The sequence below is a fragment of the Tetrao urogallus genome (assembly GCF_951394365.1).
Source record: "Tetrao urogallus genome assembly, chromosome: 5".
Lineage (NCBI taxonomy): Eukaryota > Metazoa > Chordata > Aves > Galliformes > Phasianidae > Tetrao > Tetrao urogallus.
The window spans coordinates 38,438,714-38,463,138 of NC_136818.1; the positions used below are offsets into that span (position 1 = coordinate 38,438,714).

Below are 24,425 nucleotides of genomic sequence, written 5' to 3' on the forward strand. Positions count from 1 at the left end.
CAAGCTAAAATTAGCCTACAAAGACTTCAGTGTTTACAGGTATGCAGAAAGAATTAAGCTGTCATTAAACGAATCAAAAGATTTCCCTCATTTTTGCGTATTTGTCAAATTTAATACAGACATGTTGAGCATAAACACAGACAAAAAAAAACCAAGATAACATGTAAGAGATACCTGTACAGCAAGAGAAAGAAACACCATTACTATTCCTCCATTAGAGGAGCCTTTGTTAATTAGACAATTTGACATAGGGCATGCTTTAGTTTCCATGTCACTTCTGGAAAAGATTCTTTTCCGCTATTTGAGAGAGAACAAACCCAACAATTAAGTCCTATTTGTCAGCACAGTCAGTGTATCAAGAAAAAAAAGGCCCACATCCATTTCATATCCCTGAAAGCATGGCTTAAACCACCACTCATCTCTGGGCCCTTTGAATGACTATTTCTCTGCATTTCAGAGCAAATCTGCTATTCCTGCCTTTGAGGCTGTGGTAGAGAAATAAAGCTGTGGTGCAGCTTGGTGCCTCCTCGTAAAAAGGCGGCTCTGGAAATCCATGAGGTGCAAGAACGCTCATTTGTGCTGAGAAAACTTCAGACAGCTAAAATCATCAGAGTGGTTCTCAACACACAAAATGTGAAATGCTTTATCAGTGCTGCTGCTGAGATCAAGTAATTTCTTTCCTTGATCTCCAACAAGTTCCTTGATGTTTTACAATTCATTATGAAGAGCTCCAGCCGCAGCAAACGAAGATACAAGCAACACTCAGAGAATCATGCTCTGCTGCCAGGCCTTTGAGTGACACGAGCAATTTCTCTCTATTCATCTGAACGAGATTATTCCTGCTAACTCACTGATCACAGGATGTCTATTGCAAATTCAACACTCACTTCCTGACACTTCAAGATGTGCCATGCTCCATAGTGGAGAGCGCAACAATGCTTTAGCTATGAGAGAAAATTATTTCAGTCTCTCCTTGTGCTTTGAAAAGAATAACAGCCACAGATCTGAAAGGAATGGTCAAGGTGATCTTTATAACACATGTGATGTGGAACGAAGGAAAAGCAAAAAGCTGACACGACCTTGGCCATTGGGTTAAAATCACAAAGCACACAAACGTGCTGCTAACATTATCAGTGGAGCAGGGTGGGCCGTGCTAGAATTTATTCAGGAACAGCAGAGTAGCAAAATGCTCCCTTTCCTAAGGCAATCAAAATGGATATGACCTGAATGGATATGATCTACTTTCACTTGCAAACCCATCTTTGGATCGATCCCCTACCCTGAGGTAACAGCTCTGAAAGGAGGGTATGATTTGGCAGAAAGTCCCACCAATGCTGTGGCTGTAGCCATGCAGTGACTCCTTACCCTGCTGCCAGGCACTCCCACTTGCAGCTGCAGGAGACACCCATCTCCACAACTTAGAATCATTATGGCTGGAAAAGACCTCTAAGATCATCTAGTCCAACCATCCACCAATGCTGCTCACTAAACTTAGTACCACGTTTCACCATGCAGATCCACCAACTTATGCAATCAACTGAAGCACTGCAACACTGGTCTGGCTGACTTACAAAATACAGCTAACTCAGTTCTTGTACATTTGAGTTCCTTCGATCCCCTTTAGAGCACCAATACTCTCATGTCAAGACCGTACACATTAGTTAGGCACCCAGAAATCGGGCTTGTAATGCTAATGTTATTTTAATTCCATCCGTTCCTTCTGCAAAGTTTCTGATCTTTACAACGTTTGATTAGTCCTGTTTCTGAAGGCAACACGTGGTACTGCTTTCCTCTTAGACATCACATCCTTCCTAACCACCTTTGCTTTCTTTGAACTTGAAACACTGAAGATATCAGTGAACTCACTGACAACACACTTGAACCTTTTTTGTTCCAACTCCTAATCTGACACACAGTGTACTGGCATCACTGACTGAGTGCTTTGTCTGGACACCTAGAAAATGAGACTGCTAACATCACTTTGTGTTGCTGTCCTTTTGGAGAACTATGAGCCCATGTAAAAAATGAGCTTAAAAAAAGCACAAGAGATCAAAGATCCATTATGCAAACTGCATGCAGGTAAGACTGAGATTATGTGGAAGATACCACAGAGAACCCAAGGTTTATAAACACACACACACAAAATATGCATTTAACACACTGTCAGTTTGCACTAAAGAAAATATTTTGCTTCTAGATGTGCACATGCTATATATGCTGGTCAACGTAAATTAGAATGGCAAAGCAAAACTGTAACTGACAAGTGAAGCTCAATGTCAAGACATTTAAAAAATGTTTCCAGAAATCTCAAAATGGTTCCTGAAATCTCAAAAAATTATCACCTACTTAAATATAAAAATATATGCCACAATTGATGTTTTTTTCCATCATTAGTCTTAAATTTGAGTACCTAAATTCAGGAAATTAATTGCATAACGCGTTATAACTGGGCAGTGATGGCCTTAACTAAACTGGTTTATCACAGAAACAGGGCAACAAGAAGAAGGCTGGTATCTGCAGTCTTGTCTCTATCTTAGTACTGAGGATGAGCAGATGACTGTAATACCCACTCTCTTTCCTTAAACTGCATGTATGTTATTCAAGAAAAAACAACTCTAGTCAACTGATATGAATGCTGGCAATAAAGACCATCAAGTTTTCCTTTTCTTCTTGGCTGAACTGGAAGGATTGACAGAATAATCCACAAAAGAATTAACTGCCCCACAGAGTTTTCCTCTAGAATGTTCCCCATTTGAAGGGAGTTTTACTCATAAAAATAAATACAGTCCCTCTCTCAAAGCAGTTTTTCCACAAGTCTTGGAATACATCCCCTAAGAGGATGCTAATTCTGGTTTGAAACCCTTATGAAATGCAAATCAAATAAACGGGACTGCAATTTTCCTTTTTTAAACCTACTTAGGGTGCTCTCTATATACATCATATAGCAGTGGCCCCTGTTTCAAGAACGGCTTCATGCAACAGCAGGAAGAAGGCCAAGGGGTTATGGACCACAAAGATATGGCAGGAGTAATTCTTCCTGCCCTTCTGGGAGCCAGGCACATGAATTAATGTGACTACCACAAGTGTGCCAACCTGTGCCAGGTTTTACAGGTCTTTGCTGCTATTTTTCCTTCCTGCCAGGCTGTCAGAGGAATTTACCTCTGGTGGAGTGGACTCTGCTTAATTGCTCAAACAGTACTTGAGTCTGAACTCAAAGATGGTAATTCTGGTGTGCTGGACTTCTACCAGTCCTAAGAAGCATCAAGAATGAACTTTTTTGCCCCCCCAAAAAGAAGTGATTCAGTGTTTTTCTGAGTATCCCTATTCTTTCTTCTGGTGTGTGGAAACTCCAGACCACACTGCTCCAGCTAGGCCCACCTCACCTCTACCTCTTCCCAGGAAGCAGCGATCTTTGTTCAGAGAAGCATTTTCAGAGACCTTATTCAGACACAAGTAAGTTACAATTCACAGTCCCAGGTGAACAAGTGCAGACAGATCACTTACAGTGCTTCTGAATTCCTGTCAGTTGTGAATCAAACAGGAATTTCAAAGTGAGCATCCACAGAGAAAGAAGACAAAATCCAAACACGTACACAGTTCTACTTCAAGCCCTACCCACAAAGTACTGCTTCCCACACTGACAAGCATCCTTAGGTGAACAGAATGTGCATGCTGCCCAAAAAGCCATCCCAAGTGCCTTCTGAAAGGTTCCACTGACAGCGAGTTCCTTTTCCTTTTTGGTTAGTAGGGTATGTCTGTGGTGGGAATGCTTCCACAGCTCTCTATCTTTCCAACAAGCTTTGTGCTATCAAACCAACATGTCTTCTCAGCATTTTAAAATGCACGTTAAAGTCACCCTTCACAAATTCGAGGGACAAAACCAAATTCACTGAATTGAGAAATGAAAGCCCAGTGCATGACACAAAAACTCAAGGGTACGTTCAAGTACAGCTTCCATCTCCACATCCACAATCACACTGAGTGTGTGCTGCTCACAGAAAGGTACACTAAGTCCACCACCAGCTGTCAATGCTTTCTTCTCCGTGAAAAGGAGGAGAACTGATTATATGTATTTCAGGAAAATCAGTTGTGGAAAGCTGTGGCTTTTGTTATTAAAACAACAACAACAAATTGTTGATTCAAAGGCCAAGTCTCAACCCACGCCGTACATTAAAAAACAGCAAGTATTTATTTGGGAGATCTCCTTCCTTGGCCACAGAATCCAAATTTGGATTCAATGCATAAAGGACATCTCTTCAGCATCAGTACGAACTCATTTCAGCTAGCGTTTTACAGAGATCAACTAAGCAGATTTTGCAGTCCTCTCAGAGGTCAACACCACATTAGTCCTCACCATCTGTGGCTTAATTAACTATAGCTTCCTCTGGCTGCTTAGAGGTTTTCTGATGATTTAGGACGCGAATTAAATGAAAACTAGTACATAACCAACCTGAGAGTCATGCTTACGATGTTTACACAGAACAGGCTGCACATAAGAATAGGCATTTCATTAGTTCTTTAATGGTAGAAGCACTCATTTAAATTCAAACAGTGCGAATGAAAAATTCAGAGTTCAAAGAGTCAGAAGCTTGCACCTTCCGTTTCCTGATCATGCACATTTTACCAGCTCAACTGTCTAATATTTAGATTTCCCTGTACTTCTGACCACATCACTTATCAACACTGCTTTTGCCCCTACTGCATCTGAAGAAATGCATTAGGTTGCTTGCAAATCTGTGCAGTACATTACTCCTTCACTTCATCCATACCTGCAACGCTTCAAAGCAAAGTGAAAGTTGCCTCAAAGAGTCATTTCACCATAAAGATGTCCAAAATCTATATTCATCAGATGGATGTATTTTTCCCTCAAGCTGCAAAATCTTGTTTCTTCTCATCCCATCAGTGAACATCTTGAGATAGTTTCCATAAATAAGCTTCTTTTTTCTTCCCCTTTTGCACCAAATAATCTGAAAATTGCATGGACTTTGACTGCAGGGAGATTCAATTTGGAAGTATTCTGAGAAACACAGTCTAAGACTGCCACAGCACTCTTCAGAGAGCAGACACAGCAAAAAGTATTGACTGTCAAACCTAGACTGCTGAGCACTTACACTACCTCATTAATGACATCTTTTTAGAATAAAAATTTCTCCCATTAAAAAAAAAGAAAGCCATGTGAACAGCTGGCTTCAAACACACCCACATCCATGCACTCATCATCTGAAACATGCGCAGAATTGTCTCCTTGCTTCCATTCCATTAGGTAACTAGCCTTCTTTTCCTCCCCTCCCCTCTTTCTTTTTTTTTTCCCCTCTTTTTAACTTATTGTATCACTTGACATAGATGTCAATTTATCACTGATCTGTAATCATCTTCCAGTCATTACAATCTTTGGTTTTTAACAAACCTCACACCTTAATAGCATTCGCCTGACAATGAGTTTAAAAAAGAAAAAACAGGTCTGGGCAGACAGGTTACCAGAGGTATTCACAGGACATTACCTATGAATTGGTAACTCTCCTCTGCCAAGCTACAAGACTTTTCTCCAGCAGCAAAAGATGAGAATCCAACTGACACACAAAGGTGGCGGCAATGACTGGTCCCCCAGGCAGCATCACCCAGAGCAGCCACCGTCAAAGCAAAGTGGACCACACCAGACTCTTGCAAAGCAAAAATCAACTTTAACTGAGACTAAAATTAATAGATCTTCCGTTGTTCTACTTGTCTTCCTACACCCGTACATAGCCCCCTAGCATGTTCTTCTAAGAAGCCATTTTCTGAGCCACTTCCAAAGGCCAGCTGCCTGCCATGCTGCCATGCTGGGAGCAGCCAGCAGCAGGTTGTGCCGCTCCTCTGAGGCTGCTGGCCACAAACAGGCTATAGGCGGATAACCACTTCTGGGGGAGACCCTAACTTCCCGCTTTACCTTAAATGGCTTTGTCTGCGCAAAGGGCAGAGGCTCAGGCTTGTAGGCAATGCTGGTGCTCTCTATGTAACCCCAACCCACACTTGACCTATTTTCTGGTGCTCCCGGGTGCACGGTCACCACTTGCCTCATGCAAACCCAGCTGCTGCTGGCTACTCATGAACCAGTTTCATGAGGCTGGAGGGCACAGCCCTCACCCCCAGCTCAGGCACAGATCGAGCTGAGTGCTGCCTTACAGCTTCTGGGGCACAGGAAGAGGGTAGAAACACATCCTCATTCTACGAGAGGCTCTGAATGCAGTCTTAGCAGAGGGACAGACACTTACATATTCTCTGCACCACACATTTAAGACTACAGGATCTTTGCAGTGTGTAACAGCACTACCTCTGAATAGAAAGTCAGTGCTACAGGAAAAGGAGATGAAGGCTAAAAATTTAGTCACTTTTCAACTGTCAGTTAACATCTGTCAGGAAAAGCTATCAACAATTTTCTGCTCCTCACTCTTCCTTATGCCTAACACTTCTCTCCACAAACTCTTAATTCCTTCCTCATTTCATCTGCAAAATACTTAGAGTTATTTTGAATTATAATTACCAGGTTTGAAAATCAGAGGGAGTAGGGCACATTTCTCCAAGTCATGCTTTCAAGCCAGACGAAGTATTGTTGCACTTATTTGTTCAGCTGTGCAAGAATAATTCATACCGCTAAGAATATCAACCAACTTCTGTCAAAAATATAAAAGGTTATGCTATGAAAAATACATTATAGTTAGGAGTACAAATTATAGCAGAAAAGAAAAAACACTTACAATCAAGTATTTTCTCTGATTTTAGCTCACAAACACAAAAACAAGCAGAAAAATTTGCCTTACTGGAGGACTACCAATGTCTCAGGTGGAACGTGCCCACTGAAAGCCTTGCTTCTTACAAGGCAGCACATTATTTCATACCTGTAGGTGAAAATCCAGTACAGAGAGATGGATGGAAGATGAGAGCAGCACGTGGAACAAGCATGCAGCAGGGACGCAAGAAGCCGTCAACACAGAAGCAAAAGCAATGCTCAGTCAGACAGATGCAGCCACAAACAACTTAAAAACTGCTCTGGTAACTGCTACAGTAGTTTGTTCTTTGAAAAACAGAGATTAAAAAAAGATGACCCTTACACTCCCGGTTATGTCACCCTGTCCGAGCATCTGGGATAAATGCTGTCATCGTAATCCCAATCTGAGTCCTGATCTGATTTGCAGATTAGGAGGGAAACAGAAGAACTATTTGCTTCAACTGCGTGGGACAGAAAGCGGAATCTCCTGATGTAATGTCTCTCTTCACCCGTGATTTAAAGACTTCCCCAAATAAGCAGCTCCTACTCCCTGAGCTGAAGGCCTGTCAGCTTGCATTTACAAAGCCATGGTAACCACTCCTACTGCTTACCTTCTTCTCCACCTACAGATAAAAGAAAGCCCAAGTGATCAGTGCTCCTCCACACCTTTTTCCTCCATCAGAGCCATACACTTGCTTCTCTTTTGTTTTCCACAAAATAATGCTTCTTGCCCATCACTGCAGGCTCCACACATCTATCACCATCATCTCAGCAATACCCAGACTACTCCCAATTATGCATTTTCTCAACTCCTGAAGAGAGACAGGGAATATCAGACTAACCCCACAGCCAGCAATTCTGAAGTCATGTGGGGACATCAGACCAAGCTTTTAAATCACTTACTAAGCAACTCAATGCCACTACTGTAGTTATCTATGGGAAAAGAAACCTCAAAGTGCAGACGTTTCCCTGAAGCAAACAACCAGAAGAGACAAGTTAATGCTAACAAGGAGAGTAGCTAACCGAGCAGATTGTAGAAAAATCTTTTCTATGTTGGTATTAAAATTTAAACACAGGCTCTGACACCTTGTGAATCACAAACAGCTTTCAGAAGGTATCTAACTACTCTCCAAATAGTATCACCTAAAGGACAAGCTGCACAGATGGAGGTGTCTCCAGGCAAAAAAAAAAAAAAGTGTGCTCCTATGACCGTCAGCAGTCCAGAAAAAATGGGCTGCCCAAAAGGCAGCTCAACATCTCTAGAAGTCAAGCTAGGAGTTCAGTTCTTGATCTGGAACAGATATTTTCAGGAAACCTGAAATTGGCACCCTGGCATTAGGGCCAGCAGAAATCACTTGCAGCAGCTTGAATTGTCTGAGGTGGAAAGCAGTGCACTGCCAGCATAGTTAAAAGACAGCAGATATCGCACCTCTTGTCTAAAGGTGATCTATCTACCAGCAAGTCTTTATCAGTTGCACTGCTCAGCAACACAGTATTCTTTGATCAAACTACTGATAACTACAAGTTTAATGTATTAAAAAGCAAAGGTCTCTCAATTCAATCTGCAGAAGAAAACCATAAAACAGCAGCTGGATGACAGCTCCTGTCACTGCCTCCCGAAATGTCTCACTCCTGTGACCGACTCTCAGCTAGGCAGTGGATTACCATTAGCTCAAGAATATCAGCAGCCATTCTGCAGACGTCCTCAATTTTTATTTATTTTCTACACGAAATCCAAACTCTTCAGGAGCTCTGGGACCACGTGACTTCCACAACTCGTGAAGATTACAGATACAGAATACAAAACTTTCCCAGTAATAAAAATATCTTAACCGTTTTTCTGTCAGAAGAAAATAATGTATCTGGTATCTTTAAACAATCCTTCAAAGCAAGCTACCACATGCTTCACAGTCCTTTCAGAGGACTTTAGTCCATTTAATTACTATTACATTAATGGTTTATGTTCCAGCAGCTATCAGAGGTTTGTCTGAAATTGTATTTCCTAAGCTACTGCTATAAAGTACCAATGACCAACATGCCAATAAAAAAGTAAAGTAGTGGAGACTAAAAATAATTTCTCTCATGCTGTAAATGACCACCACTATACTAAGAATGAACTTTTCAAAGTTAATTTCCAATAGGATTGAAGGCAAAGCTGCACAGGAGCAATGTATGTGGGCTGAGAAAACAATCTGGCCATTTTCTTGCAGAACTTCCTTCAGAAAGCTGCACTCTCCTGGTATCGGGGACAGAGGCACAGAGCCTGGGTGTAAAACAGCTAGCTGATCACTGTGCAAAAGTGGTGATGCAGCCATCATCGTGTACTTTTTCATGCTAAGAGCTCTGTTCTGACCTACCGGAGCCATTTTAGGTATTTCCCTATAAATAACAGAAGCCTGACCAGCTGGGATGCATATCATATTTGGATCAACATTGCAACACTGTGCAGCTCCAGAGAAAGCAGTAGCTATGTCTTTTTATAGAACAGATGAATAATGGTTTGTAAAGAGGAAAGACTGAATTGTTAATGAGAAAATACGGATATTTCAGTTGTTGCTGCAATAAAGTCCTTGAGGTAAACTTGAGGAAGTCACTTAGGCATTGAAACTACTACCGCACTCAACTTTAACTGCAACTTGCTGAAGGCTGCAGAGAACACTTCTCATGTAGCACAGATTCTGGACTCCAAATGAGCACTTCTCACAAAGGTAATTACAAACAGGTATAGTAGAAGAAAACGTTACAAGATAGCAGCCATGTGGAGATTACAATTAGTCGGGGTACTCCATTTGCCTTCTGCCATGCCTCGGCGGAACTCTACTGAACATACTACCTCACAGACCTTGTAATGCTAGTTATTTAAATCCACACAAATCCAAGAAAATCATAAATCTGACCTTTTCTTTAAAGTCAAATTCATGGATCTCTGCATAAATGAGGCTTTCTTCAGGTCAGTCACCATTCCTTATCTCCAATTTCTCAACTTTACAATTTGGGGGAAGAACACAATTGATCTTCCCCATATAAAGCTGCTCCAAAACCCTGTACTTTCCTCATTTAAAGAGCATACCAAGTGAAACCACAGATTGCAGCAGTATTCTGTAGCAGATGCATCAACAAATCTATGTCATAACAGGGGAAGGAGCAATAACAAACATAATCACAAACATTTCATCAGATCATGTTTATTATCAGGTCAAATTTAAGCTAAAACTTTAATTCTTGTAAAAATCCACATCAATAAAATTTGAAGTTTCCTCCCTGCCCAACAAAAATGCAAGAAAGATTGCTCCTCCCTCCTCCATTTAAGCACTCCTTCCCAGGGGCTGCAGGATTTTCCTCATCCAAGTTGCTCCCCAGGGCTAGGAATTCCCAGTCCTACAGACAGCAACTATTTGGGAAAGTGCCAGCTGGTTATAAAAAATGAAACCATCTTCTCTAGGAGCTGACTTTGTATCTGCATTATGAAAATAGTATTGGTCAAGATGTCACATAAGAAAAACAACTATGAAAAAAACTTCCATTTTTAATAAGTCAAACGTGCAGACTGGCAATGCCCAAGGTGAGAGAACTGAGGACAAGGAGCCTCTCTTACTCCTGAGCAGTATTTTCCACAGGCATTTACTGGTGAAAAAAAATAACCATTTGTGATCAAACACAGGACGTTCTCTTCCCAGAAACACTGGGCAGACGTGTAAACCCAGTAACATCAAGACTGCTTTTCAGAAGTACTTCCATGAAAGGCTTTAACCTCATCTTTGCAGGAAAAAATAAGTTTTGTCCCATACGTTCTGTTTCAAATTCCCAATTTTCACAGTATTTATTTCAATCCTACCTACTGATGTAGAATTCATGAGTCAAACCATTTAAGTGACTGCAAATCTGGAAAAACCAAGGGACGTGTCCAACAGGTTTTGCTTTGCTGTCGCAGAGAAAGCTGCAGGCCTAGGGATGCTCCTTCGACCTGCAGCCCCAAGGCCCAGCTCTGCTGCAGCTCCCCCAATGGGGCCCAGGCACCTCCCGAGGCCTGAGGCCCTCCAGCCAGCACTCCCTCAGTCCCCGGGGGCTGCAACCCTGCTTGTGAGGTGTGCTGCCTGCCGGCCTCCCCCACGCCACTCGTTTCCCCAAGGCCCATCAGACCCACAGCATCTCCACTCCCGGGTCAAACTTCACTAACACGTGGGGCAACAGGAGAGAGATGAAAGCGTGACTAAATAAGCTTTCTTTTCCTTAAGAAATTAAGGCAAAATAGGTACAGCTCCATTCCATTTACTTTGAGAATAAAGACAGGTCAAGTCCTTGGAAATGCAACTCTTATGTGAAGGCAGACACAGGGACAGGCCATGGAATCGATGCACACCTCTTTCCGTTCTGGAAATGGAGGACGTGACTCCCAACCTCACTCCTCTCTCCTTACATTTACTCAGATGCAACTCTTCTGTACCAGACTTGCAGCAGGCAGTGAAGGCTGGTGTGAGTCATCTGACCCACTTCTAGCTGGATGCAGCCTTTTGCTTTCCTTCACATTAGGAACTTACACTTGAACATAGATGTGTCACTAACAAGATGTTTAGATCATCGCTCCTTATGATGCTGCCAGAGAGGCCAGCTGGACTGACGATGGGTGGTCCAGACACCAGAGATATGGTAAGGAATAGAGGCAGCTCTTAGAGACAACGCCGAGAAGAGTTAAAGATGCACAAAGTGGTGTGCTTCTGCCATCCGTGGAGGAAACAAAGCCAAACACATGATGGTCACAGCTGCCAGCTGGTCAGCACCCGGAGCTCCTGGGCTGCTTCTGTCAACCACAAAGGGTGGGACAAGCCCCAAACCTCCTGCCTGCCTGGTCAGTGGAAGTGCAAGTTTATGGGAAAAGCAATTGTAGCTGCAGAAGCTATTTTTAAGCCTCAAGCCCAAAGTAGAAATCTGAAAGAAGTCTGTACTGTGTGATTATGGGCTGCTTAAATTACATACAAAAAAATACCTTATTTTACTCCCTGTTTCAACATGTTTGATTTTTTTTTTTCTTAAATAGGTGCATGCTGTTACTACACAGGCCCTACTACACCACTTGCTTGTCTGTATGAGCACGGTAATTAAACCCCAAAGCATCCAAGCCTGAAATACCTAGTATCTGTCTGTAATAACTAGAAAAGGAGAGAGCTGGAGTTGCACAACACTCACTTCTCATGCTTTACTTCATGGCATATAGAACTTGAATTTTTAATATATCTAATAGTACTTAGATCCTCAGTCTGAGTTTCTATTTCATGGTTAGTAGGCAAGATTATTAGTATTATTATTACTAGAACAATCATTAAGGTGTGTTAGATATTTGACCTGTCAACTCTCAAGCATGCAGCGCACATTCAGGAGAGGAGCAAAGTGCACACACCTATCATTTTGCATTTAATATCTCCCACAGGGGATTTCTTGGTGCCATATCTTTACATCCAGAACCTTCAGTGCACAGGTAGACAGGCTGACCTTACCATTTTGAAATACCAAAGCAATCAGGAATCAGCCTTATCTTTAAAGAAAACTAATAATAATAATAAAAAAAAATATACTCCTTCAGGAAAATGTGAGTTGGTAGGTTGGAGTGAAGAAAATTCCATCACAGAGAACTGAATTGTGCTCTTGATTCATTCTCTTGCTTGACTCATTTTGTTTTTACTTTTTTTTTTTTTTTTTTTTTTTTTAAAACCATCACACAGGGGACTTTCTGAAGCCTGTGTGCACACCCTTTCACTTCCTTCCTTGAGTGGTGAAATACCCTCTCACAGGAAGTTCAACGATTATGAAGGAACTTAATTTGAATTCTCTGCACTGCCTGAACTGTGCACATTTGTTCCAGTGCTGTGTGCTCACAAATCCTCTGGAAACTATCTTGCTAAAACATGCACAGACACAAAAAAGCCCCTGCCACAAGGCAGTGCTTTAAGTCACACCATGGAGCAGCTGTGCTGGAAGGGCAGGGAGCCAGCAGAACCCCAGCACTATGCGTGAGCACACTCCTGCTCTGCCCTACTCAGGCAGAGCTATAAAGCACTGAGCCTTGGACAAAGCAGACTTTTTCCTGGTTTTTCCACACAGGTGTTTTGGTGTGGAAAAGTACAGTGTAACACGGTTTTTGTTATTTTTCCATTTGCTCCTTTGAAGTGTAAAACAACTCAGCCCAGCTGTAGAGCTGGAGCTCAGCTTTTCAGTACTGAGAGCAGAAGCACCAGCTCCAGCCCAGCGGTGCCTGGTACTGCCAACCACCACCCAGACAGAAACACCAGGCTGATGAGATTGCACGCACCCCACACTGAGCTTCAATTCTTCTTATCCCCATCTACAGTCCTTAAAGAAAACTGCAATGCTGAAAGAAAGGCATCATCTGCTGCTTCACTTACTACATGTAATACAACTAACAGACCATCAATGGCCACAAAATAGTACTGTTAAGTTAAAAAGTTTTGCTTTTTGGTATTTGAGTGGGGTTACTGTAGTTTCACTTATTTTAACAACAAACGCATGTGAAAGCATGTTTATTCTCAGTCTGCAGCAAACACCACCGTGAAGCCCACTAACTGTGGGTTTTCACTTGGAGAGAGGTCACAAAATATACATGATGCACTAGGACTGCAAAACAGAAAAATATTAGGAGCATGTGGTCTTAAAATGTGATAAGCAAGTCCATTCCTTACAGATACTAATTTAACAGAAAAAAAAAAAAAAAAAAAAAAAAAAAAACCCACGCTGTAAATATTCTGTCCATTGCTTCCTGCAAAGGAATATAATTTTCATTTCATTGCTATGCAAATTACCACAGCAAACACATTTGCATCTGCTTTCTCCTCAGGATCCTCTTGCCACCACCATAAAAAGAACAACATGACTTACATGGTCTGACCAGCCCAGATTAATGAATGAGTCATTCACAGTCACACACAAGTTTCATGTAGACAATAATACCGTTTGTATCCTCTATGAAGCAACCCAGAGAAAAGCCGCCGGAAACAAGTTGTGGGTCGGTGTTTAAGGCACCACACGTGTAGAATCCAAGGCATTTTTATGGAGAAGGCAGGATTCAAAGGAGTACACGTGTATGGGGAAAAAGAAACATCACAGAGAACTTAGATAAAAAGAACAAACACTTGGTAAACAAAGCACTGTGGAAATGGGGAAAAAATGGAGAAAGACTAGTATCGTGCAGCTGCACACCCTGCTTATAGTAATGATATTCACCGAGCTTTTACGAAGGTCGCTGAATCTTGTAACAATTGAAACATACTTATTTATGCAAAGAGCAGACATGGCATGGGAATCTGCGGTTCATGATTCCCCAGCGAGTCCTGCCAAAGTGTCTTTAGTCTGATTCTGGAAGAACCACTTCTGGTAACGAGAGTAATTTAGCTCTCTGCCTACTCCAACTTTGTTCCTGCCAAGGCTAAGAGTGTGCCAAGTGCGCTGTTTCCTTTGCCTTGAGCAGTTGTCACCTTCAAAACGACAGCACCGCCTTATTCATGAAGCCCTTTAGCCCAATAGTTATGTTAAACAGCCCTGTATTTTGATGAGAACTGGTCTGAGCAGAACTCATACCAAACCCTCTTCTGCTGCCCATTACAATATTACAAGTGCACGCAACGATGGGAAAAATTACTCAGTAGTTAAGAATTGTATCTGAAGTGAAATGGAGTCTTCCCACACAGATTCAAACTCTGTTTGCTTTGGCAGAAAGGTACTGGAATTTCAGGCACTAGCAGCAAAATGCAATAAAAAGGCGTTCAGATCACCATGGTCTCTGGAGGACTTCATATTGAAAATGCACAGCCATGAGAGCTTAAACCGAAAACTGAGCATGTTTAGAAAGACTTATAGTTATCTCTGCAAAGAATGGGTCCTCGGTTTGTCCTCTGCTCAAAAACTAGTCAGCAGTTCCAAACCAAACAAGGGAGAAAAAGACCATTTTTTGTACTTTTGAGAAAAGCAGATTCTCACAGGAAGATTACTTGGGATTTATCTTGGATCTTGTTCTCATGGCAAAGAGAATGGAGGCCCTCCAATATAAGGGGGTGGGAAGGAGAGTGGGCAGGTAAAAGCCACCTTACATTCAGTGAGATGGGGCTGAAAATGCGCAGTCCGATTTCCAAAAATTAACAGAAAATAACAAGCAGAATAAAATAGTAACAATCTTCCTTTTAAGTTACATTTAGTGAGAAAACAGTTACACGATGACAAAATTAACATGTCTAGTGCATTCCCAGTACTTAATTTGGTTAACACTTTAAAATAGTTTCCGTTCTCTTAAAAATATAATCACTCAGTCAAGTTCTCACCTATATCATTCAACTGTAACACTCAGGTTCTACAGACCTGCAAAGAGATACCCCTATGAATGCAGTTTCCAAAAGTTCTTATAATCAATTAAAAAAAAAAAAAAAAAAAAAATCTTTGATGTCTTTTTGCTCACAAGGAATCTCCACCAGCAACCTTCTTGCAATGATAAAGTGAAGGAAGCATTTAGATGTCTGTTGTCCCCAGGCTATTCCCAATGCATGCCAATCAGCAGTCCCCACCTCAGGCTTTATCAGGTAGCTGTCTGAGGAGGGTGGAACCTCACCTTTCACACAGCAGCTGCCCTCTACATGCCACAGAAGGCTACGGTCAGGGAGATGAAGCTTGTACCTGGAACTATTTTTCACAAGCTACTGTGTTCTAATGGTTTCTGGTGAAGAACCTTTGAAACTGAACTTGATAATGCTATTAATTACAGTACTATTTACAAAGATGGCAATGAGTCAGCTATTCACAAAGGATGTTTTCAAGAACGACATCTTCCATTTGTGTGCACCTTCCCAAATGGAAGCAGTTCAGGGTCTCAGATCATCAGTAAATAATCCCTGAAGAAGGACCCAAAATGTCCTAAAGCATAGCTGTGTTGCTGCCAGCCAGGCTTGGCAACAAGGCTGTTTTACAAAAGGCAGTCCTTCCCTGAGATTCAATTTGTTTTGCTCAGCTCATCTTGTGAGAAATGATCCACTGCCAAAAGGAGATTGATTACTCTTACTGGAATGAACGTTATCAAAGACACGATCTTGACAGATTTCACGCAAAGGAAAGACGCTAGCGCAAGTATTTGCTTTGTAAAATGAATCTGTGAGATTGCGGTTGGGCTCTGAGGGTGAATTTACACTTCATGGCTCAGCTGATTTAAGAGGCTGCTGCTGCCAAAGGAGGATATCCCACTGCGTTGCGTCACGCCGCCCCCCCCTCAGCAGGCTGCAGTGCTCTGCACCCTCTGCTAATCCAGCTCAGATCGCTAGCACCACCTCCCTTTCTGAAAGGCAGGGCTGACCTAGCTAGCGTGGCTTTCTGACAGTGGGAAGTGTCCTTCTCACCAAAGTCAAGCTGTCAGAGCAGCTTGAGCCGCAGCACCTCACTTCACCCTGAGAAGAGGCAGTGAGCTTCCCCACTGCAGACATGCTAAGCAGCAGCCCTGCCACGAGCTGAACCTCCCTCTCCTTTCCCCAGCATTCTCTCCAAGTCGCTTCTCTTTTTCTAGCTCTATATTTGGTATTGGGAAAAAAACGTCTTGGTGGGGGAGGAGAGAACAAGGGGTGTCAGGACAAAATTACATAGCATTTATTCAGGGCCATCTGTTATTCCAAGACTCAAAGTACTATTTCTGTATCACTGCAGTGTACCATCCCAGCCATAGGAAGGAATTTATGGCTATTCTAATTGCAATTGGTCCCATGTAAACTGAAGTATCAAATGTTTTTCTATTTATCATAAAAGATTTTTAGACTTTCTTTCAGGGAGGGGAACAAAAGCCATTATTTCTCCATTAAATACATGCACATTAATATATGACTGCATTTCTAATTAATGAAGAAGGCATTAAAATCAAAGCTACTGCAACTTTTAGCAGGCTTAGAAACAACAGCATGAAACAGTTTATTTTTGATACAAGAAAAACACTTTTCCTGCTCATTCTCAAACAAACAGTAAGTCAGACATCACTGTCCTACTGCAAAGGCCTAGAAATCAAAGCCCGGTTTCAGGAGGACAGATATTATCTGCTCTACAATTAACTGCACTGATTAACCTTTAAAGGGATCAGATATTTCATTTAAAAGGTGGTTCAATGACATTAGCTGCGTGCTACTCCTAAGCATCATCAAATTCCCCAGACCAGACGTAATGTTTCACAAAATGAGGAGCACTCACTGCCAATAATCAATAGGAAATGGCTCCTGCAGCACAGAACCCGACTGTGGAAAGGACTTCTCATGCCCTTCACATAACAATCACAAGGATTTTAACTCGGTTAACATGCAGTACACATATGCTGACCACACTGCTTACCTGATAGGGCTGAAAGGCACTATCTTCAGTTATAAAATCCAGCTGTTTGTCCACAAGGAATTCTACTGCAGTAATCGAATCGTATACACTTTTTCCAACCAAGGGCTTGAATGTCTATAGAAAAAAAGAAGAAAACGAACAAATTAAAAAAAGCTCAGCACATCAAACCCCCAGGACTGCATAAACACTGACGCAGTACTTCTTCCATCAAAACAAGTTAAAACAGAGTAACAATTGCTAATTAGACAAGAAAGGAGAGGTTTGTGTTTTTCGCCTTTCCTTTGCGACGTTGGTGGAAAAAACAGCAAGAAAAGGGAACTGTAACATACATTCTTCCTTTCCCTCATTGTTCTTGAGCAAGAGTGTTTACCACAGAAGCTCAAAGTGCAGGAGCACGATTATATCTTGAACATACAGCTTAGCACGCAGATCCTCTCTCTGCCTGCAGGACCAGCTAGCGCAGCGGTAATTACAGCGAGGACACCGAAGTGGAAACAACTGCAGACACGAGAATGCTCCCCTTCCTGTTCTGAAATCGTTCACCTTGCCTCAAGTCAACCCTCTCATTTCCCTGAGCCTCTGCATCTCCTCGGCGGCCGCCCGCCTCCCCCGCAGCCGCTCCTCCCTGCAGCAGCCAGCTGCTCCGCACAGCCGCTCGCCCGCGCCTCAGCCGGCCCCGTGCCAGGAGGCCTGGACGCGCTCCACCAGCGAGGGCAGGCCGCGGTGCCATCTGGCCGCAGAGCTGCACAAAGCGGCCCCCGGCCCCCCCGCAGCGGGCTCTGCGCAGGCGGGCGGAGGGAACGCTGACGGAAAGAGCTCTCCCGGAGAGGGGCTGAGCAGTCCCTGCGTGCTGGCAGGCTTCCCTGGAACGAGCGCGGCTGTGCCGAAAGGAGATGAGTCAGGTGGAAAGGAAATCCCAGCGGATGGAGGGGAGAGAATGCGGCTGGCTCTGAAGGCAGACGGCGAGCGGCAAGAGGAAGGCACTAATGAACAGCAGAACGAGCAGGATGCGAGGGAAAACGTGGAGGAACTGAACACCAGGAAAGAACTGAAAATGGGGCTGAGGGAAAGCAGCAATGGCAAGCTGCCCTCTGGGACCTGACTAAAACCAGAATTCAGGAGAAGACGGAGAAACAAAGGCCAGCCCAGCCGCACACAGCACTGCAAAGGCCGCCGTGCCCTGTAGGTCACCCCAGCTGCGCCAGCCCATCAGACGCAGGCCGAAGGCGGTGCTGGTTCCGTGAGGCAGCACGAGGCCCCAGGGCCACTGCGGGACAGTGAGCTGCCCACAGCCGTCCATGTGTCAGCCGCAGCCTTGGAGGGAGCTCAGGGTGCCGCTCCGTTCTGCACAAGTGCTGCCCTGTGCTTCCTCCCCGGCGTAGCCCACATCCTTGGGGAGCTGAAGCCATGCCCTTGCCAAGCAAAGGAGTGCCTTTCGTTGGGGCTGCATCTTACTTTCTAATAAACATACCCCACGCTACAAACGTACAGATTTAGCACACTGCATCCTCCTTTCTGTTTTATTTAAGGTTTCACCTCAGTTGTTACCCTTTCTTGTGCAAGCAAGGGGAAAAAACACCACGCCATTGGGCAGCCAGCCATCTCGGTGACACGATAACTGGATGAAAGGGCGAGGAGGGCAGGAGAGCACGATAATATTCTAACTGCAGCCTGCATAGCAAATAGTTATTTAACCTCTAATGGCTCAGAAAGGCCCTTTGCTCTTGCCCCACCGTTCCAGATTGGCTCTTGCAGTGCTAATGGTTTGAGTTAGGAGGGTGGAGCTCACACCACTGCATTGCAAAGCATGAGTGTACAAACCCACAAGTGGATAAACTTTCCTTCCAAACGTCAGTGCTGCAGCCTCTGGGTTTTTCATTTGCCCCCAGGTCTAAGCAGACACCACCTGACTTTTTCACACCATTCCCCTTCCCTTCTGTCCCATTATTTGGGTCAGGAAACGCATTTCTGAGCACAAACAGGACATACCACATGGTTAGCTGAAAGGAGACTGCATGGAATGCAGTTGCAGTTATCACTCGGGATTTAGAAAGACGACAGATTAAGGTGCGGGTGAGCCACGAGTTTATCTTACTGCTGGCATTAAAAGAACCAGTTCCAAATATAGATCTGCAAGCGTGATTATGCCAAGGAGAGAAACGTAATGCCTCCTCATTTGCTTTCACAGATCTAAGCCTCCAGACAGGCCAACGCCCCCTAAATACACATGTGAAGGATGTGGGCCATCCCACAAGCACAGAGGAAAAATATGTAAATAAATAAAGCAAAACTATGCCATGTCACATACATCCTCCTACAGAGATGGCTGCTCTACTGCACATAAGCTGCCATCTGTCAGGCCCCGGAGAACCTCCACATTGCCAAAGCACCACCAAACCCCACCCTTCAGAAGCTGCCTTCTGAGGATGGCCTTGGGCTCGGGGCAGGGCAGGGCACCGGGCACTCGAGCAGGGATGGATGTGACCCAACCTCACACCGTGCGTGCACAAAGGCAGCTTGGCCGGGCGCTCCACATGCAGCAGCCAGCTGCTGGAGGCAGGCACGCGGGACGTGCAGCGACACGAACACGGGCTGAGGAGCTCCCTGCAGAGGAAGGCGCTCCCTTTTCCATTCCCAAGCAGAGGATGAGCCTAAGAAGGCTTGAACCAGCACAAACTCAATGCCACGCTCAAGTCTCCCCCTTCAAGCTGGCGCCGAGCATTCTTTGACACCCACATTAACTTCTCTCCCTGAAGACCACGATGAAGAACACACACTCGATTTTAAGTGACATCTGACTTCAGGCTCTGAACCGCTGCTCTGAAATAAAGAACCCCAAAGTCCCACTGCTTTATCTCATCAGCTCTGACTGCCCGCTCGGCCACGAGGAGCCCTGCCCACCGACGCTGCCCAAGCCCCCGATCCCGGAGGTCCCCTCTCGCCGCCCTGGCAGCGCCACGGCCCCCGGGGCCGCGCACACCAACCCGGCGCAGCTCACGGAGACGTTAATTTGCATGTGCCGTTAGGAAAACTTTTCCACGCGGCGCGGAGCTCCTGGGTCGGCGTTAGCGCGGCGCTGGCACCTCTTCTTATGACAATCGTTACGCTCCGGGATGGCCGCCCCTCCTCCAGAACCGGCTGCGGCCGCGGTGTGCTCCGAGGAGAACGCCGTGCTGCGGGCCAGCACTGGCGCCGGCTCCCCTGCCCTCCGTTCCCCTCCACTCCCGTCCCGGCGCGACGGGCTGCAGGGCGGCCGTTACGGGACGGTCCCCGCGGCCCGGGAGCGACGTGGCCGTTGGGCGTCCGGGGCCGCCACGAGGCCGAGCCCTTCCCGCACCGCCGCGAGCCGCGGCCGCCGCCGGAGCCGTTTCCGACGACGCTCCCCGACGACTGGCGGCCGGCCCGGCTCGCGACCCCGGAAGGCAACCTCCAACCGCCCGGCTCCTCGGCCCGTCCGCCCCCGCCGCGTGGCCGTGCCCGCCGCACAAAGCCCTGCCCGGCCGCCCCCCGCGAACAAAGGAGCGCGGGGCCCCGCGGAAGGAAGAGAGAGAGAGGAGGAGGAGGAAAGGGTCCCCGCTGCGCCCCCCGCACTCACGTACCTGGCTCCGCGCCCCGCGGCGCGCCCGGCCCGGCCCGCGGGACCTCCGCGCCCGTGGCCGCCTTTGAACAGCGAGCAAAATGGAGCGCGCCGCGCCGCTTCCGGGTCGGGCCGGGCCGGGCGGCCGCGGCGGGGGCGGGCCAGCAGGAGGGGAGAGCCAGGAGGAGAAGGAGGAAGGAGGCCGCCGCCTTTGTGGGCTTAGCGCGCAGCTGGCGCCGCCGCGGAGGCCCCGGCGCGTCCCCGCCGCTGGCGCATGGCGCTGCGCCGCTCGCGGGAGGGCGCGGGGCGGAGCGGGGCCGGGGGGGCGGCGCGCGGCGGCCACGTCCCGCGGGGCGGAGCGCGGGCACGTGGGGGCGGCGGGGTAACCCCGCGCGGAGGGAACGGCGGTGCGGGACGCCGGGCAGCGCCGGGTGCGGCCCCCGGGTTCGGCTCGCGTACGCGGCCTGGAGAGAAACAACGAAATCACGGGGGAGGCGGGGAGAGAGGCATCGTTTCCTCCGAGCCCTTTAAACGAGCGCAGCTGCGCGCTCCTTAATTCGTGGAAAAAATACCAAACGCGCACTTTGCCAAGCAAATATGAGAATAATGGGAAGTCGATGCCTGAGTACCTCCGCGTTCTCATCCCAAGCCCTTCCAGTGAGTCCGGGCTCTGACGCAGCAGTAAACCTGCGGACGGTGAGCAACGAGGGCTGCGGGGCCGCGCCCCCTGGGCCGCTGTTGGTACCAGGGCTTGTCCCGGAGTGCGCGCAGCGGCACTGCGTCGCGGGCACTGCACGCCTACAGCTCACACGCTGCCTGGGGGCCAGGCCGGCGACGCTTTACTAACAGCTATGACTAGACAACAAGGAATATTAGTACCAGGGCGGTAGCACCCATTCAGTACCACCCCAGGATCTGGCTGCAAGCACTCAGGGGCAGTAGCACTGCAAGGAGCAGTGACCCACCCAGCAGCTGCTTCAGCTGGGGCTGCTTTAGGGAAATGCCTTCGGAGGGCACAGACGCCACAGAGCTGCCGCCGGTGTGACTGCTGGTGCTAAATGTGTGACCACGGCAACATAACACTGGGTTCTGTCCATACTGCTGGTCATATACACAGCAATATGTATCATTATATGCACGCACCAATTGGCCATGCAAAAGCACTAATGCTGACTTTTAAGCAACAATTTTAAACATTAGAGTCCTGAAGCCTATGAAAAATAATCATACCAAGATTGTTACATTTGCCAAGCAGCACACCTGGGCACAGCTCGGTTAATGGGTGCAGGACAGCAGCACGACTCCCACTGCCGCCTGCAGAACAGAGCGCCTTTGTTCCGGGCACTGCCAGGCCCCGCCAACAGGCAGCGCGCAGCCCTGCGCTCAGCAAACACGCCATGACCTTCAATTACTGCCCTGGCTGGCTGCCACAGGATTCATGTACTGCTGCTCACGCCGCCTGCCCTACTTTGCAGATAATCGCTACCACTACAGATAATCGTTAGAATCAATGGAGTTGGGTGAATGCACTCTCCTTGGGCTCGCAGCAGCAGCACGGGGGGCTCAGCTGGCAGGACAGCCACACCGCAGGGGCTGTGTGTTCAGGGACCACATGAAGCACCCCCGCTTGACATACCACTTTGCTTTGTCTTCTGTTTATTCAGTGGTGGAAAGCACACAGGCATAGGGACACCGACATGTGCACAGGGCCAGGGCTCTGCTGAACCCCACTCTGGGCACCCAAAGGGATTAATCCCCAAACACACAGAACCCAGAGAGAGCATGCATGCGATGCTGCCCGCTAAGAAAGAACATGTGAATAAATATTTAACCTTTAAAACAAACAAATCAAAGGTGTTTAAATCCATTTCCATAACTGAAATTAGCCTTTTTCTGCTCATCTCCTTCCTTTGCATGCCCCACATTTCCTGAGCAAGGCAGATGGTTTCCTAGGGACAATCCTGCAGAAATAGCGCAGCATGTGAGCAGAGCTGCACGGCTGCTCTGCTGACGTCGCCGTGCACACCAGCTGAGTGCAAATGGTGCGCTTCAGTGCAGGAGCCAAACTCCAAAGGAGAATTCGTGTGCGTGAAACAATCGCTACTGCTAGGGCTGCAACCACGTAATAGAGTCACCGCGGTGCCAGTCCACGTGTAACCTTGCCTCCTGGGTGATGTGCAGACACTGCCTGGGGACGGCCACACACAGCCATGACTTCACCAGGCAATCTTCAGCAATTCCTCAGAATTGAGAAGCAGAAGACAATGGGGGGTGTAGAGAAACATGAGCAGCACCACCATCAGTATACTAGCACATCTGCACTAACCAATTCTGCAGTCATTTCAAATTGATCTGATTTCAAACACAGCTTCTACCGTTGCAGTATTTTCAGTCAGCTTCTAAAATCTCTCGTGCCCTTCCACCAGCAGCCATCGTGGAACGCTCTCAGTGCTGCATGCATCAACATGACTGTGCAATTTTCCCCCATTGCTTCATCTGACACCAGCACTGTAATCGCAGCTCTGGCAATGAGGTCTGTTAGCAAACTTTCTCTAGTTCTGTAGTTGAACTGGTGTCCCTGTTACAGTCTCGGTAACAGAAAAGCCAGAAGCATGGCATTAAAAAACCACCACTGAAGGCAATGGTACTGCACAAGCTTTCTTATTTCCTGGAAAAAGCAGGGCTTAGATAATCAGCGAGCTTCAGAAACCACGTATTTTCATGTTCACAAATAATTTTAGAGACACAGTTATTTTCATTTCTCCCATTACAAACCCCAATCCTGTGTACAAGGATTGCTTTTCCACGTCTAAGCTACCTAAATCGCATTTTACAATTGCTCTCTGTGGTTTCATTTCTTCCCAGCCCATTTACACCTTCCACGGTTCACTTCCCATTAGCAGCCTGTCACACGCACTTTGCCTCTCCCCTGCATTATGCCATTCACAGACACCAGCCCTTACACTGGAAACACAGAGCTGCAGAGCTGTGCGCTAAGGCCATTTGTATAATTCACATAGAAAGACAAAATACTGAGCAGTCTCTTGCACATCCCCCTGTGGATTGCCAGCTCAAGCCTGATGCTGCTGTAACAGACTCCATTTCTCTATACCCCCTCTCTCCATCAGCTGAGTACCACTGCCATGAACTCTGCCGCTCACTCGAGTCCAATCACATCAGTGTCATCTTTAAGTGTGACCTTCCCACTCCCAGTGCTGGGTCTACATTACATGAAACTCTTGCAGCATTTCTGAAACACAAGTTTTTCTGCTCCTTCTGTAGTTAAGAGCACCAACCCACACTTATTTGCATTCTGATTACTCAAGCCTTAATTAATGCATATGTGCCCGGCTCAGATCTGCTCACAGAGCTGTCTCAGACACCTCTGGCCCACAGCCCACTATTGGCTCTCCTTCTCCCAGCATCACATCACAGTGCACTTTCAGAAACAATGCCTCCTGATCTGACTATTGCTCATTTATCAATTTTAGGAACAGCTTACTGGCAGCACTCACAAAACTGATGCATTAACATCTTTCAATTTTCTCTCTCAACAGCTTCCCTGCGGTAATGACCTCTAAACCCTTGACAATGCCTTGGCCACTACCTTATGGAAGCCTTATCTTATTCTCATAAGGAATGCCTCTTATTTCATACATATATATGTCTTCTGCTTTTGACTTACTCTCAGATTTTAACTCCTTGGGGAAAAGAGTCTTTCTCATCCCACATTTGTTCTACAGCTGA

The 24,425-nt window shown here is 46.1% G+C and overlaps 1 protein-coding gene across 3 annotated transcripts in view; it reads right to left on the reverse strand.

The window, feature by feature from the left end:
* JMJD1C (jumonji domain containing 1C) overlaps positions 1-24,425 on the reverse strand; it is a gene marked incomplete at both ends in the record, with an annotated part of 145,629 nt that overhangs the window by 36,649 nt on the left and 84,555 nt on the right. The window contains 2 exons of one of the 3 annotated variants that reach the window (XM_079536082.1): positions 17,102-17,215; positions 17,990-18,050. The exons of 1 other annotated variant lie outside the window; for it this stretch is intronic. Coding sequence is in view for 1 of the 2 variants with exons in the window: in XM_079536081.1 (XP_079392207.1) it covers positions 17,102-17,215 (114 nt within the window). The remainder of the gene's footprint in view (positions 1-17,101; positions 17,216-17,989; positions 18,051-24,425) is intronic. One more of the 3 variants, XM_079536081.1, reaches the window with a different exon arrangement.